The sequence below is a fragment of the Lycorma delicatula genome, chromosome 2, assembly GCF_047948215.1.
Source record: "Lycorma delicatula isolate Av1 chromosome 2, ASM4794821v1, whole genome shotgun sequence".
Classification (NCBI taxonomy): domain Eukaryota; kingdom Metazoa; phylum Arthropoda; class Insecta; order Hemiptera; family Fulgoridae; genus Lycorma; species Lycorma delicatula.
In genome coordinates this window covers 14,576,179-14,593,958 of record NC_134456.1, presented here as the reverse complement: position 1 = coordinate 14,593,958, position 17,780 = coordinate 14,576,179, and the positions used below count along the sequence as shown (strand labels likewise).

Here is a 17,780-nt window from a genome sequence, read left to right as displayed (position 1 = left end):
CATGAAACGCTGGCTAGGAGGACAACATTTTGGCACTGACATCTAGCTGCAGACCAGCGTAGAAAGATGGCTGAAAACACAGGCGGCTCCGTTCTATGACGAGGGTATTGGAAAGTTGGTACCACGCTACGACAAATGTCTAAATCGGAGTGGCAACTATGTAGAGAAATAGCGTAACTATGTAAATACTTGTTACAAATAAAAAATTTTTTATTTTCACTGTGATTTTAATTTCGTGACCGATCGGACCTTTAAAAAAAAATAACCCTTGTATTATTGTATATTACATATATTTAACTTTTTTTTTTAAACAAAATTCTAAATTAATAACAGATTTTGGTAACAGAAATGTGTAGTGTCTTACCTTTTTTGATACCAGTATCATTTTGTTAAAAACAGTTTTATTTATATTACAGAAATTTTTGTGTTTTTTAGTGAAGAAATGATATCTGTGAGACTTTTACCATACAGTTTACAATTTCATTGTAATTTTTTTGGATAACAAGTATACACCTGACCACCATGAGACATGTTCTAATAAATTGGGATTTTCTGATTACTGATTTTGATTAGTACATTCTGGTGCTACGCTAAGGGGGACACAGATACATACAAATACCATTTAGTAGGCAAGGATAGTTGATAAATATGTGGCTATTGATAAAGAAAAATTGAAAAATATTTAGCCTTACATTATAATATTCAGTGGAAACTGATAGGTAAATGCATGGTAAAAATAATATATTTAAAACATGTTATACTTAATTAACTTATGTTCTCCATTCCTCATATTTCTAAATCAAGTTTAACCTTTTATAGAGCTGATTTAAAAACAAAATAATTTGCATTAATTAGATGAAGTGATGAAAAAATGTGTAAAGTTTGTTTTATAACCGTTCTCATTTTCCTACCGGTGTTATATTGTACATTTATAGCTGTGCTTATTATCCAGTTATTAAGCCATACATTTTTTCTGTACATATAAATAATAATTAGGTTTTTACGGCATGAGCTGTTATAAAAATTTATATGTAGTATTTTGAAATTTCTTACCAGTGTTTATGTAGTATTATAATGAGGTGAAAGTTCAAAGTTGATAATTGATAACTAACTATTTGTTGTATTAAACTGCAGTATTTTTATTTCAACATTTCTTTTTTAATATTTAGTGTAATTAGATGTTTGGAATTACTTTTCTATTGTAAAAGTACTATTCAGTGCTACCTAGTAAATATAAAATAATTACACTTACATGTAACAAAAGTAAAGTACCTTTACTTTGTCTAGGAGATGGTTTAAGTAAATTTAAGTATAATTTTTATTAATACTGTGTTTGCATCATGAAAAGGTAGATGTGATTCAGTGCAGTTAATTTAAAATTTAAATGATTTTACCCCCCTTTCCTATTGTAAGCAAATATAAACAAATATCATACCCTTTTCGCAATAATAATTCTACATTAGTTATTGCCTTTGTTTAACTTGCTAATTCATATTTTTTTATTATCCTACCCTACTAAACGGCATTTGTGTGTGTGTGTGTTTGTCCTTCTTAGTTTAGCACCAGAATGTACTGATCACTAGCGGAAAATCCTGATTTGTTAGTACATGTCTTGTGGTGATCAGGTATATACTTATTTTATTATATATCAATATATCGCATATATACTGATATATATGCCAAATATTTATTAATAGTATATTTTTATTTATGTGATTGTTTTTCTTCATAAAATAATGAACTATAACCAAAAATTAGACAACAGAATGTACTGAACACTAGCGGAAAATCCCGATTCATTAGTATCAATTTCTAGAGTTAAATTGCTAATTTAACTTTCGTCATATCAGTTTTCATCATTCAAAAAAAGTATTTTTACACAAGAGGTAATCAATTTTGGACACCTAATAATTCCATTCCAACATGCCACCCACCCAGAAGGCAGAGGCATGCCTATGGCACGCCCTCTGCAGCTAGTTGTACTAGGATTATTGGATTATTCAGTAACTTTGAGGAACAAAGTTATACTTTTTTTTCATAAGGAACAAAATATAATCCTAATAGAACTTTTCATGTTGAATTGAAGTATATAACTAGATTTTCTCCATCACCCACCGTCTTTTTGTGATATATAGGTAAACTTTGAAAGAAATGTAAGAATCTACATGCATGTAGGGCACTATTCAGCTTAACCAAAACGGTGGTAGTTGTTTTTTCCTTTTGTATTTGGCATATGTAACATCTGTTATTAGCATTCAACAATATTAATATCCAGCGCTATTTTTATCCCTTGTTGTAGAAAGTTTTCAAGACTCCTAATTTTATACGAAGTGGAGGTAAAAGATTCAATTGTGAGTTAAGTAGTGGGAATTATATAACATTTTTATGTTCAAGTTTAAATGCTTCGCGCTTTGGCCATTCCTTCCTGATACAATGATTTGTCTTGTCCCTGATTTCTAATTTGTACAAAAAGCAACAAAATTTAGTGTAGCCAAGCTGTAAACCCAGTAATAACACAAAAACTTTTAAATAGCTGCAACATAAAGTCCAACAGTACTTCCTATACTGGATTTTTTTAACAGGATTTTCATATGTTTCTTTCATATTAGTTGCAAAACTAACGGTACAGAAAGAAATTTGTTGCCGCTGTGCAAAACAACAGTCTTTTACTAGTTTTCAGAGGAATCATTGAACAGTCTCCATTCTGCAGTTATGTTCATGATAAAGTGCATCTGACAGCATAAATATTTTTACAGTATGCTAAACTATTTTCTTCAGAATTTAAATCTTGAAACTCTTCCTGACGATTACAAAAGAAAGATACTTTAGCATCAGTATAGAGAGGATTCTAACCTTTCAGCCTATATCCCAAAAGCTTGTTTCATCGATAAGTTCAAATCCCAAACTAGGACTTTTAATTTCATTTTGAGTTATCAGTTAAGGTTCACGAGAGGAGAATTCTGCTTCAAAAGTAGGATCATCTTGCTTCTCATGTCAAACCTTTCCAGTGGCTACCTTATATTCCGATTCATCTTCTAAAGTTACATGTGTTAGAGGGTGCGGTACAAGTAAGTCCTCACCATGGTACACTGACCTTATATCAGATGGTAAATTTAGGTATTGTACTGTGTATTTGGATATAGTACTTTTACTTTTATAATTTTATGTAATACAGAAATAACAGTCCAACAGCTGTCTTGCGGTTCACACTACCTTTTTTCACAAAACTCATATGCTGGTTATTCTTAGCCCAGTCTGTCAGTCATTCATACAGTCAAACAGTAGATGTGAGAAACCTAGTTCTTATCTTGATCCCCAACTTTATAGCGAAAATATAGTTCATAACATTTTTTAACTAGAGGAGTCAAACTTTGTCATTCTTTAAAAGTCAAATTCTCACACGTGTAACAAGTTATCTGGATCGTTTACATACTTCGGCATATTTATTCACTAACACGTGACACTTGAAACAATAACTGTAAATCTTAAAGGAGAATGAAACCACAGCATGTAAATTTGCAAAAAAATCTGCAAACAATACTAGTGTATTAATTGTGACTGAAGATTGACTTTGACTCAGAAGACTGCTTTGTGCTGACATATCAGAACCTACAGTAAATGAATGAATCATCATGCATATATAGCTATTGGCCTTCATGATGTTATGTTTTTACCCCACCCCCTGTTAGAAATCATTTAAAATATTCTTTTATGTACATTGTTTACCCCTAAAAAAAATATGTAGAATTCCATGGAAGTTATACTTCAAAAATGTTATTGCACAAAACCTACTTCGGGTGATGGCAAAATTCTGATTGCATTTTTGAATGTTGCATAAAAAGTTACATTAGGAATACAGTTAAACTTTTCATTTCCTTTTGAATTTTTTAATTGCAGGCAAACTCAGGGAACACCTGAGTGGGAACACCATTCCATGTTTTGTCATTCGATTCACGGCTCAAAATGATGAATCCACATTTCATCACAAGCTATTTTGCAATGTAAAAAAAAATGATTTTTACTTTCTGCTAAAAACCATTTTTTTAATTCTGCAAAAATGTGAATTTAGATGTCTTAGAGATTTCAGCTGTTTTGGAACCTATTTGAACACGTTTTGTGGTAATTCAGCTTATAATGGAATGAACAATGTCAATACTCATACTACACATTCCCAAATTTTTTTATGGATCAGTTCTTTTGAATAAGATATAGATGTGATTTTCCAAAGCTTCAGTCAAAACTTTCACCAGTCTTCTGTTACATTGAAAATTGTCAAATTTTTTGACACTTGGACTGCTTGATTTGGACCGTTCCAATCCAATTATAAAAATCCGACGGTTAATATGCTTTTTGCTGTACTGTTTTAATATCCAACAGTGAATTCCCAACTTCCCTGCAGTTTTACACCTTCAGACATATACATTTCAAACAGATGACATTTTAAAATAAGCAAAAGAGGTTGTAATTAGTGGAAAATCTTTTCAAACAGCTGATTTTCTATGTCAGGAGTGCCAACTTGAATGTCAGACAGTTAAGTTTATTCTATTAAATAATTTTTCTGCGGTACCGTTTGTCATTCTTTTTTATCGAATAATCTGTATATGTGTGTTTACATTTTTTGCATAACAAAGAGGAAAGAATTTACAAAGATGTATTAAAAAAAAATTGATGCACAATTTACATTTTTAATGCCATTAAGATGCGTTTCATTTTTTGTGTTAATGTAGAACTAAAATAGAATTAGTGTTATGTCAATGTTTTATATAAAACATTGGGGTGCAATAAATTAAAATTTTTGTTACTGTTATTGTAGTATAATTGTATTATTTGTTATTAATTTTTATCATTATTATTAATACAAGGTGAAATTATAATAACAGTGAAAAATTCAGATTAAGAGTTTCTATTAAAATAAGCATTGTATGTTACTAATTCTCCTTAAATCAGTATTACAACTTGTGGGTTGAATGAACGTATTTTCAACATAGGTAACATATAACATTTTTTAACGTAAAAATATTTTATAAATTTTATTTAATATAACATTTTATATTTAAAAATCTTTTATTTTTTAAAGATATGAAGTTTAACGTACGAATAATAATATTAAAGATCAAATTATTAATAACAGTTTTTTTTTTATAAAACAGCAATTAATGGGACATTTCAAGAATTTTTTAAAAACATTACAGTAATGAAATCCTTGTGAGATATATCTGATATATTCCTGAAACATTCTACATGTAATGAAACATCTTGCATAAATATTTATAGATATTTTTATTGATTTTGCTTTCACTGTTTTACCTTACATAAACATTTGAGTAGCCATATCTGCTCATTGTAAGAAAATGCAACCCCCTACCTGTGTGATGCTTGCAAAATACTTTAACTGTTCCTTATCAGAGAAGTAAAATATGTGAAATTAATAACTCAAAAACGAGCACTCATAATTTTTACTATGATGTCTGATATATTTTGGCAAACTGCAGTAATTATTTCTAGGTGCTCTCTTTTGGGTAGGTGGATTACCTAACTGGCAGTTAAAATATTATTGTTAAATATTAAGTTTGCGAAGAGTAATATAATAAATAAATGTAATACAAGTAATTTTTTTTAGAAATTTTTAACTAATGCTTACCTTTAAAGTAGCAGTTACCCTCATATTAGTGACATTGGTCTCACAGACTGAACCGAATAACAAAGACGATTAAAAATTTTCTTGTTAGTGTGAACTGCATATTTAAACACTTTCTTCTCCTAAAGTCTCAAGCGTACTCCTTCGCTGTCCAGTCTTTAAGGTTATAGAATGGATAACAGTCTTCCATATTGGTCTCGATAGAAAAAATCCCTTTTGGCACGCCAGAAGGCAGAGGTAGATTTCACCGGTGCTAAGTAGGGTATAAAAAAGATATCCGCCTTAAAGTTAAGAAAAACTTGAAATTTACCGAATACAACAATGGTTGCACGTAAAAAAAGTTTCAAATGTTTAGCAGACGACAAGCCCCTTCTTCTTACAATTCCAGCAATATTTTGGTCATCTCATGCCATAAGAGTTGGTCATACAAAAAATTGTTTCAGACAAAAGTTTTAGGTAATGTTTAGAGGACTACGACCACTTTAAAACGATTTGATATTGTGCCTATTAAGGGAGATATGATTTTTTGTCTTCGAAACCCCGTTATTCCCACCCCCTGGTCCAATAGTTGTTGGTGAATCATTAAACTTGACTTATTTAAGTTTTAGGCCCTTATCCGAAGAATAGTAGGAACTTTAAACCGATTAAGTATTATACTGTCCACCATCTATCTAAAGCCGTAAAAAGTATGTTATGTTAAATTTACGTAAAATGTTGTTGCCGGAGCGCAACATATCCGCTGCCTAGTGGAGCGTTTAAATACTATGTATGGAGGCATTGAAGCATTAACTTTTTAACGTGGTTTTTGTATTGTTATTTTTAATGTTTTTTCGAGATAAAATATATGTATAAACAATCTCAGTTATGCCAAGAAACATAAGTAAAAATTTGTTTGTGATTCATCAGGTAGTTTTTTTGTTTATCCTGAACAAAAAAAAGTAGCCCTTCCTCTCTGTGTAATATATACAGTAGTATAGATAAAACAGTTCCTAGTACATGACACTGTGGAGAAGGTACTTCTCAACAGAGAACTACTTTTTCTGTGGAGAAGGTAATTCTCAATGTACTTAACAGTACCTTGAGAATTAATTTCTTCTCTTAATTTGACCTGTTACGTTTCTAACCATTTATCTAATTTTATAAATTTTACCTTTGTTTTTACCTTCTATTATATTGGACATAAAATTCAAAAGGGCATCTTCAGTAATTTTTTCCTTTGCAAAAACCTACCAATTTTTACTGAAAAAAAATTTTTTTTTTTTTTTTTTTTAAGGAAATCGATTAACTTAATCTTTATAATTTTTTTCTAGAATTTTTGGGATCACAGGTAATAATTATATAAGTCTGTAATTATTAATATTCTTTCTATCACTGCTCTTAAGTATAGGTACAAGATTTTCTAAATATAAAGGGAAATTTACCTTTGCTCATACTCAAATTAAACAAATGAGGCAAAACATAACAATATCTAACTTCTTTTATTATATTACTTACTATAACATCATGCCTGTTAACTTCTTATTTTTCATGCTTTTAACAATACTAATTATTTTCTCATTATTTGTAGTTTTTATATAAAATCACTTGTTTATATTTCTTTCTCAATTCCCTCTGCTGTAATTATTAAATTTTTCCACAATTAAGCACATGTCTTTTATAACCTCATCATCAAAAAGCTTTAAAAGTTTTTATTTTGCTACTTTTAGATGTAGCTATTCCTAATAAATTATTTATGCACATCCATTTTTCTGCATTATCTTCAAATCTCAAACTAAGATCGCTGAAATATTTATCTTTTGTGATTTCTAAATCAATTTTTAATTTATCGTTATATTTTAAATAATTCTTTTTGATATTTATATTTTTTGGATCTCATTTGTCATTTATACAATATATTCATTTTTTTCAATTCTAAATATTAGATAGACATTTATCTCTGGCTTTAAGGGATTATATTTAGTTTTATATTTATGTATGTTTTTTTTTACTGAATTGAAACGCTCAGAAAAGACATTAAAAAATTAATTAAATGCATAGTGCATATTTTCTGATTCAAAGACGTTACTCAAATTTATAGAATTAACTTTTTCCTTTAGCTTATCAATATTCTTATAAACTTTACTAACATTATCCGTAATTTTATTATTTGTTTGACAAATTTATGAAGTACTATAATCAGTGAATGATCTGTAATGTCTATATCAAGAATTTCCAAATCAGTTTTCAAAACTTAATGGTTCCCCTATTCTGATAGCAATATGGTCTATACACATACCAGGTATAAGTCTTGTACGACTGTATGTTATAAAAGTAAAACCATGACCTTGTAATGGAAGTAAATATTTATTAGTTATTGCATCATCAAACACAATATTTATATTTATATCACCAATGTGTATTATATTATCATTTTCAATTGCTTGCAAATAATCCTCTAATTCCTGTAAATAGATATCTTTTGATACTGAATTAAATCTGTAGAAAGCAGTACATGGAACTTAAAATTATTTTGCTCAAATTTAATTTGTATACCTTCTGCAGATTTAAAATTTATTTTAGAATAATCAATTCAATGTAGAGCTATTGCTTTTTTAATACGAGTATATGCAAAAACCTCTCCTGCTCTGTTAGTAGAATTACAGTTAGAGAAACAGTTATAATTATCTGTTTGATATTTAAATAATTCTTCAAAAACCCATATTTGAGTCAGTATTATTATTTCAAACATTTTTCTTAATTATAATAGCCCTGTAGAAACAACAAAGAGTTCTCACACATTCTAATATTTTGTAAAACTAAACATAAATCTTTTTCTATCATTTCATTTGATTATAAACTATCATAAACATAAAAAAAAGCAAATAACATTTTAGGCCAATTACACTAAATTATTTAAATCAGAAAAGATATTTAAGTACAGTGACTGGCTGACCTGTTTTCCTTATTAATATGTTTCCATAAGGATTTAAACCCTTTTTCCATTTTCATATTTTTTCATGCTGCAAGAATTTTTCATCTTTCCATGGATAGGCTTTTGTTTATGTAGATTGATATATCCATAGGGAGAACCCCCCATGTCATGTTAAGAAGTCTCATTTTATTCTGTTTCTCAGCAGCTCATCTTTGTTGATTTTTCTTGTCAGTTTAGCTAATATCTGCCCAAACATTTTAATTTTTGAATTCATTGCTGAATGTAACATAAATAGGCTGATAGTTTTCATTGGTAATATGATAAATTTTATAACAGTCCTATTTAGTCTTATAGTTGTGTATTTACACCATTAAACTTCATTTTGTATCTTTAAATTGGAAGTATGTTCACAAAAATTAATTTTAAAATCAAACACTGAAATTTGTGATCATTTACATAGTCTGGCACAACTTCAGAGAAAGTTAAGTATTACTAAAATATTAGTTTCATTATTTAAAGAATAACTTTTTACTGAATAAGTAAAATAATTATAATAGTATTAAAGGTCCTCATGTATTACAGTAAACTGAATTTCTTATAACCTGAAGTTCTGCAAAACCTGGAATATCTAGAAATTGTATTCTGAAAATTGAGCAAGTGATGTAAAGAAAATTGCCAGTGATCAAATACATGCTTAATAAACTGTTACTAGTAATTTGTGAAGTGAAAAATTACATGCAGTTTCTTTTAGCATTATTAGTGGCTAATATCTATTTATCTATCTATTATTATTAATATGTAGGTAATATCTATCATTAATGGCCAATATCATTTTTATTATGTTGTTAGTATATTAATATAACAGTATATGAAACAAAATAAAAATACAAAAAATAAACAATTAATCTTTTAGTCTTTAAAATTAAATTAACTGAAATTAATGTTACTTGAAATTTACAGAGAAGCTTAATCTACTTGAATAAGTTTCTCGTGTAACAATTCATTACTAGAAAAATGTTATTCTGAGTTCGTAGAAGAGATGTTTCTGTTCTATACATTTCTATTTATTATAACAACTTTGAATTACAAATTGATTGGTTCTCAGACTATTAATAATTGGTTCATCCATTTTCAACATTCTATCTGTTACTCATTCATAATATTGTCAAGATCAAAATTTCATCTCTGTTTAAAATTTGCATATTTCTTTTCTAGGATTCATTTGTTCCCTTCTATATAATTTGAAATTTTTATTGCTTGTTTATAAACCTTTTCTTTAATTCAATTTTCACAGTTTAATTACTGATTAATCTTACCCAAGCAGGCTGCAAAGGGTTTCTATTATTTTTAATATTCAAGTTAATGGTAAAGTAGTTGTTCAAATTAAGGGTAAATACAAGGCTGTCCAGAGACAGCCTTGTATTTACCCTTAAAAATTAATCCTTTTACTTCATTATATTTCTGTCATGTTAAAGAAAACTTTCCCTAAGTTTAGATCTTATACACTAATTAGCTTAAATTGCAGCACATTTAGCAAACTTTTATGAGTTTTGATTGTTTATTTTGTCTGTCGATGTTGGATTGTCAAAAGTTAAAAAAATATGCCCTCAAGAAAAAGAAGTAACCTTTCTTATTTAAAGTTTGATAAAAGAATGAGAGTATCGCTGTAATAAATTTGCAATGTGAGTTACACTTAAAATCCTCACGAGTTCATACTGATGTCATTGTAGAACTACTATAGTTGCATAAGGATGGAAGTGGCTGTAACTAAAACGTACAGATAAAGTATGCCAATGATGTATATATTGGTGCCATAACAGAAGTGTTGAATGGAGACAATCTAAATCCCAAGATTTTCTGAGCAATATAAGGGCCTACATCAGCGTTTTCAAAGGACTTCAGATGCCTTTGTTTGGAGCAAATCAAAATTAATACAGCAGGGTTCCAAGGGGCAGAGCCACCTGGACTAAATAGGAAGGACAAGCGAAGCAAGCCCTGACCAGTTAGTTTAAGTTACTTTTTTCTTTTTTTTAATTTTTCTTATAAAAGATAAACATTTGCAATATCTAATTTTTAATGTAAATATCTTATACCATTTTGTAACAGGAGTTACTTGAATTCAAAAGAAGGTGGAAGCCATAATAAAATTAGTATAACATGGTAACTCCTGAAGGGCTTGAACATGAACATTTTTACTCGGCTTTTCATAAATAATTCACCACTTAAGCTCAAGGTTTTGCATGGGAATATAATATGTCATATTTTTAGTGTATAAAAATTTCAAGCCTTAACAGAATTCAATCTAGTAACTTTTTAGATGATTGTTTAAATTAATAATAAATTATTTCATAATGTTTGGTTGTAAATCTGAGATTTATGTACGTTTTTATCCAGACTGATATTGTCGGGTACTTCAAACTTGTCAGTTTTAGAAAGTCAGTAATAAGTGTTAATGGTTTTTTCAGATTGCCAATAGCAGTGGATTAAAGAAAAGTAGTTCATGTTCGACAATCTACTTGGACGATAGTACAGTCTCTCAGCCAAATCTTAAAAATACAGTTAAATGTGTATCTCTTGCAATTTACTATCATATAAAAAATCGAACATCTGCTAGACATATGGATATATTTGATGAGAGACTTCATCCACTTACTGTAAGTTATTTTTAAACTTCTTTTTTTGTATTTATATTGTATCAGTATGTTGATGATTGCTTTGTTCTATCATCCTCTGTATATCAACCACAAGCAGACAGACATCTACCCCAAGAGAACTGCTAGCAACATTTTCTGTTTTGATGATCGAAAACAGCATGGTTTCTTTCTATAAAATTTTATCTCTATTTTATATGCACTATCCTTTTAGAATTCATGTGGTTTAAGATGTAGGTTAGTAGAACCATCCAATTGTGTGAGGAGTCCTTAAGTTTTATTTATCATTTTATTGTATGTTGTACATAAAATATTAAAAATGCTTGTTTTTTAATACTCTTAATTAAAAAAAATAGCTGAAAACATTATTGCTGTATGGTATTCTTACAATTATCTGAGTTAATGGTGATAAGGGATCCATGGATAATACACATTATAACTTATTGATCTTGATGATCATTATTTACATTAATTTTCTCAGAATTAAATTCTTTACAGATTTAGTTAGAAGTCATTATTTGTTTATTAACAATTTAACAAAATTATATTACAGAAAACCTAAAAATCATCTTTTTTTACTTTAAATTTTTTAGCTTTGCAATAGTTTTCTCAGAAATTGCTGGAGATTCAAAAACAAGAATTTCAGTCCGACTTAATTTTATCCTTGAACCAGAAACAAGGTGAAATCTTTTAGTTGTAACTTAAAAATAAAGTTTTGGGGAAGTTTGTATCTACTATACAAACTTGCTCAAAGATTACTACTTGACCTTTTAGCTTACATTATTATCCTGAAGTATTGCTTTCCAGTTTTGAATTATCCTAGACTAACAAATACAACTGCAATAACGTATGCCTTGATAGCATCCAAGAAAATTTAAATTTAAGAAATAAAATGAAATTTTTCTTTAATGTGTTAGAAATTGAGATGGACACATTTTTTCCTGCAGTATTTGATAACAGATTATTCTTTCTATAGCATTGAGTTATAAAGGCATGTTGGCCTGGTGACCGTTGTGTATTTGCAATTTCAAGACTCCAGAAAAATGATAATAACACAGCTGCAAAATGGCTGTTTTGGCACAAATTTTTACATCCACCGGGATGATGTCATGTTGTCATCTCATATCATTAAAGTCTGGTTGCAGAATTTAGAAGAAACTTGTTAAGCATTGAATAAGATGCTGTCAGGTAAACAAAGGAGGATTGTACATAATCTTAAAACATAAATGCTAAGAGAGCTACAATACTAAGTAGAAGTCCTAAATGGTTCGCTTGTTATCAACTTGCCTGTCAATTTGATCAATTTGTCAACTTGGTTCAATTTCAACTTGCCTGTCGAACACCAGTGTTTACAGAATTTTTATGTGCATCCATATAAAATACAAGTAAATCAAGCATTAAATGATGCTGAACAAGCTAATTATATGATTTTTTGCTTTCAACTTTTGAATTTTATAAATATTAACAGATGTTATTCATAGTATTATAATGAATGATGGTATCATATTTCCACTTGTGTGGCTGTGTAAATAAACAAAACCTAAAATATTTGGCAATAAACAACCCTAATGAAGCGTATTAAGAACTGTTGCACATTACTAAAGATATCACATTCCGTGCAGTATCATCCTCTGAAATAATCAGCCCATATTTCTTTAAAGAAAATGAAGGGAATTCTCCTACTATCAAACTGAGCATATCTAAATAATTGAAGAAGTTTTGTTTTCTTAGATGGAGGAGAAAGTCAAAATCAATCTAGACGACTATCAACCTTGTAATCAATGAATGCAGTTAAATGCAATCAGTGAATTGCAAGTTACTACAGTTCTTATGAATGTATTATAAAATAATGGCTATGTTCAGAACTAAGCATATTTTAAAGTAGACTTTAATGCTATTAAATATACTGCTAATTTATAGTAATAGTACTTGTTTAAATGTATAAGTAAAAAAAAATTAGCAGATTTTACAAAATGACCTGTATTATTATTGGCTCATCCATTATAAATAGGAAAGCCCTCATTGATTGACAGATCAATTATTCTCCCATTTTCCAGGTAAATAGAAACCTGAAATTTGGCATCATTATTTACAAGGAGTCCTTAAAAAAAAGATAACAAACAGTTATTTTTATCAGTAACCCTTAAGTAGTTAATTAGCGTTAAAACAAATACCAAAACTGAAAGAGCTGAAGACTTGGCCAGGTAGCAGGGTATCCTCAAGAATACCCTTGATAACAGGCTGCTACTAAGGAGGAACTTTTTTCTCTTATCCCTAAGGAGATGAAAAAAAGGAATAACTTTTTAAAATCAGCATATCTGAATAATATTCTATGTTCAGGAGAATTCTTAAAACCACCCTTAAGAGGGATAATCAGAAGTAAATGCATTTTTTTAATTTATTGGCACAAAAGCTTGACATTCAACAAAGATGATCTCCAACATTGTATGGAAACATATCTTGGGTTTTCTCTTTAAGACTTCACTAAAAAGGGAGGGTGAATTAAGGATGATTTTCATGGTATCCATATATTTTGTAACTCAATTATGATAGAAGCTACAACTCAACTCTAAAAGTAACTTCAATAATTATTCAAAAAAATTTGGCATCCGTTTTAAACTCCCTATAAGGTTGAATCAGGATAAGCATAGGACATTGTAATTCCTGTGTATATTTATATGTTAAATAGAAACTGAAATTCAGCGCAGATTAATTACTAATGTATGAAAGTATGTTTAAGTCATCCTTAAGAGATTGCAACTGGACTAAGGAATTTCTTCTTCCAGTTTTTACTCTAAAAATGTTGGACACATTAAATCAGCAATAATATATTCTTGAAGTGCTAAAGCTATGTATGTTGTGAAAAAAATCTCACTGACTCACTATCATCTCTTAATTCTTCCATTTCTGGAGGACTGGAAGTTGAAATTTGGCGGGTTTTGAGGGTTCAAAGTTTTGAGGGGGAAAACAAAAATTAGTTATAACAGTCCCTTAGAGGTTAAATTTGGTATTTGCACTTCACAAGACAATAAAGCTAAGCTTAATAAAGTTGTCATTTGGATGCAGTATAAAACATAAAAATGTTGACAGCCCTCCATGTTAAAATCAAACCATTTAAAATAATTGGTGAGTAGAGTTTGTCCATTTTAATAGGTGATCTACTTAATATTAAATTGTTTCTTAAATTTTCTTCTTGGGTTTCTAAGTCATTAAGCAAAGTGCCGCATTACTCAATATAGAACTATGTTACATTTACATTTTGAGTTGATCTTGTGATTCATCATCTCTATGTTATTTTGTCTTAGTCCTTGGCTTTGTTTAACCCTTCAGGCAGGGAGCACGTGAATGTCACACATATGTTAAGTTGTATGTATCGGCTGGTGGACGTGATAGTCTCGCAGCGTGCAGTGATTGCTTCAAAACTTCATAACACTGCCATCTCGTTATGTTTATTTGAGCAACTGGCTCTGTGTTATCACGAAGCTTTGTTCTTCCCCTCCGTGTTTTTATAACTGTGTAGGATTCCATATCGGTGATGAAATACGATTTTGTTCTACAAAGTTGAATGCTCTTCTTTCAGTCAGTTGCGTCAGCTGTGAGTAAATGAAAATGGCCGGGTCAAGCATGTCGCGTTATCTTACATCGGAACAAATTATTGAATGTTTAGATGAGACGTGTGACAGTAAATATTAGAATATTTGATAGTGACGAAAGTGATGAAGATTTTGTGCCAGAAAATCGTAATGAAAATAAAGAAGATTCTGAACAGAGTAGTGGCGATAGTGATGACGATATTGATATACAAGTGAAGCGTACAAGAAAAGACATAGATTGGAGATGGGAAAAAGTGGATGATTCTTCTGCTGAAAATTTGGTTTAAATTGGTGTAATAATTTTGAAGCTATAATTTTTTACTTTTAGTACTGTAATACAGCTGCTGGTTGGTAGGTAGTTTAAATGCCGGTAGTAGGGTAGAGCTTTAAAAATTTAAATACCGGCTTGAAGGGTTAACAGAAGATAAAAAAAACCTGCACTAAGTTGGTTTCTCTTGGATGGTTGCTCACATTCATCATTGTATTTAAAATATTCATCAATATTTTCACCAAGAGTTTGTTAATTTCCCAAAACTATATTTACTATTTGTACTTGTGTGGTGGATGTTGGTAAATGGTATTAGTGTAAGTAGGTAATGGAAAACTAATTTACAAGGACAATTCCCAAAAATGACTTGTTATTTTGTATGATTGTGATACTCCAATAATAAATTATGTACTATATTGATTACTTTCATTAATAACATTTCAGTTTAGGAAAAATAAAATATTATTATGACAGTTTATATATAATATTATTTTTTTCTTAAAGTAAATAATGAATAGTTCACATTAAACATTTATTATGTAAAAGTAAATTCCTGCATAGTCTCTTGTCAGTGTAATAGATATTTATTCTTAAAATAATTTCCTTCTCCCAGGTAGCCAAAAAATGAATAACTTGATCCCTGAGTTATTCTTTTAATAAATTTAAGTTCTTTGATTTTTTTCAGTCATTGTTATTTGGTATAGATAACCGGTTTCTTTTCTTATCTGAACCTTATGTAATTATTAATAATAGATATAATTATTAAAAATAAGTATTATTTAATTATAAATAATTATTTATTTATATATTTAATTGAATAATTAAATATGTAGCAACCAGACAAAAGTGTATACCCTGTTATTAATATACACACTTTCCCATTATTACTAGTCTTTCTGATAGTGCTATAATCTGAGTAGAATTCTCTAATTTTATTAAATATGTTTTTTAATTTTATTAAGAAAAAAGTAAGAATTAGTATGCTGTAGTATTAAGGTTTTTTCTTCTTTTTTTACTTGTTAGAACATTACTTTTTTTTTTAAACAGAAAATGGTTAATTAGAATATAATTTTAAGTTAGTTTCCTTGGCATGTTCTATTTATATGTGCTGGTATTAACTGAATTGTAGTGTTAATTGCTTAAGTTTGTTTTAGTACTGTTTATTAGTGGTCATTTATTGTTTACTTAATAAATATTTATAATATATTATACAAAGCTCTTTCAAGTATCTCAGTTTTGAATAATTTTAAAATTACATTATCTCTTGCATATTTATGAGAATTGTATGATTTTTTTTTTTTTTTTAAATAAAACATAAATCAGTTATTTATTTACATCTGCATTCATGTAAATATTTATAGATTTTTTTACCAAAGTTGTTTTTTTTATGAAATAAAAGAAGTAATTTATGAATAAATAGTTCAGCTCTGTTATGATGGATTTATTTGAAATAGAGTTCACGCAGGCTTTCTTTTAGAATTGAATTAACAATGACTTCATCATTAGAAAACTGTTTTTTTTTTTTTTTAGAACTTTGTGTGTTTATGTAAAATTATTAATTTACATAACTTTATAATATTTACTATATTAGAAAAGAAATAGATTTCAATTGAATACCTCTTTTATCGTGATCCATATTTATTGTATGGGTAGATTAGATTAGATAAGTGTTAGGAGATCTGGCTGGCTTTACCAATTAGGCATGTCAGACACTAGTTAAGCTTTTTGTACAACTTGCAGAAGTTGAAACAAAGTCTTTGGACAGTAAACAGACATAAAGAGTCTACCAAGTTTCAATAAAGAAAGAATTGCTCTTCTGGCTGCTAGAAGGTATCCCCAGTATAACACTAGATTGGTTGCTGATCCAATCCTTTCCCATCTAACCAAGGAAGAAAGAACTGCTCGTTTTGAGAACTTAGGTGGCAAACAATTTAGTAAATTGCTCAGAAATAGGATTTATGGATTATTTCTGTATGTCATACTGTTGTTACACAGAGAATCCTGTCAAATTGTGCTTAGGTGTATTTTTTAAAGGAGACCGATCAAGACCCCCCCCCCCATCCTACTTGTGCATGTAACTATTGAATCATGTGCAAGCATGAACTAAAGTTTCTGATACAATGAATAACTATAGTTCCCAGCAGCATGGAACATTTAATTTGTCTGCAATCAAGGTTTGGACTTGAATATGGTGTTACTAATCACTCAGATTAGGAAGGTTGTATTTTCAGATCTTTAGCAAGCTCTGGATTCCCTGGATTGCATTAAGTTTCAACTTGACTTGAAGAGCTATTAGGTAGATTTAATAAGAAAGCTACCTATTGTAATGGGTACCATGATTCGACTTCCAGAAAATTGTGACATATCTTCGCATTTCACATTCCCCAGACCCCAAAACCATGGTCAGCTCAAAATTTTATGTATATATATTTCAATTTCTTGTGGATATGATAACTGCCTTAATTTTTTGCCAATCACTTTTAGATTGATAAATAAAATATAACGATCCAAAATCTCGATTGAGTTTGTTAATGGGCAAAATTGGACCATGAGGATGGAAATGGGGAAGCTTTTTTAAAAAAGTAAAATATAACTATAATTTTCTTATTAAGTAAAATATTGAACTGGTTTAAAGTTCCTACTACTCTTTGGATAAGAGCCTAAAACATAACTAAGTAAAGTTTTTTGATATCACCAACCATTGGCTTAGGGGATAAAC

At 29.2% G+C, this 17,780-nt stretch overlaps 1 protein-coding gene across 1 annotated transcript in view; it reads left to right on the top strand.

Annotated features, from left to right (window-relative positions):
* The window catches only part of CycY (cyclin Y), a 39,783-nt gene that overhangs the window by 10,327 nt on the left and 11,676 nt on the right, over nt 1-17,780 (top strand). The window contains exon 3 of the mRNA XM_075358318.1: nt 11,015-11,203. Within this exon, the coding sequence (XP_075214433.1) occupies nt 11,015-11,203 (189 nt within the window). The remainder of the gene's footprint in view (nt 1-11,014; nt 11,204-17,780) is intronic.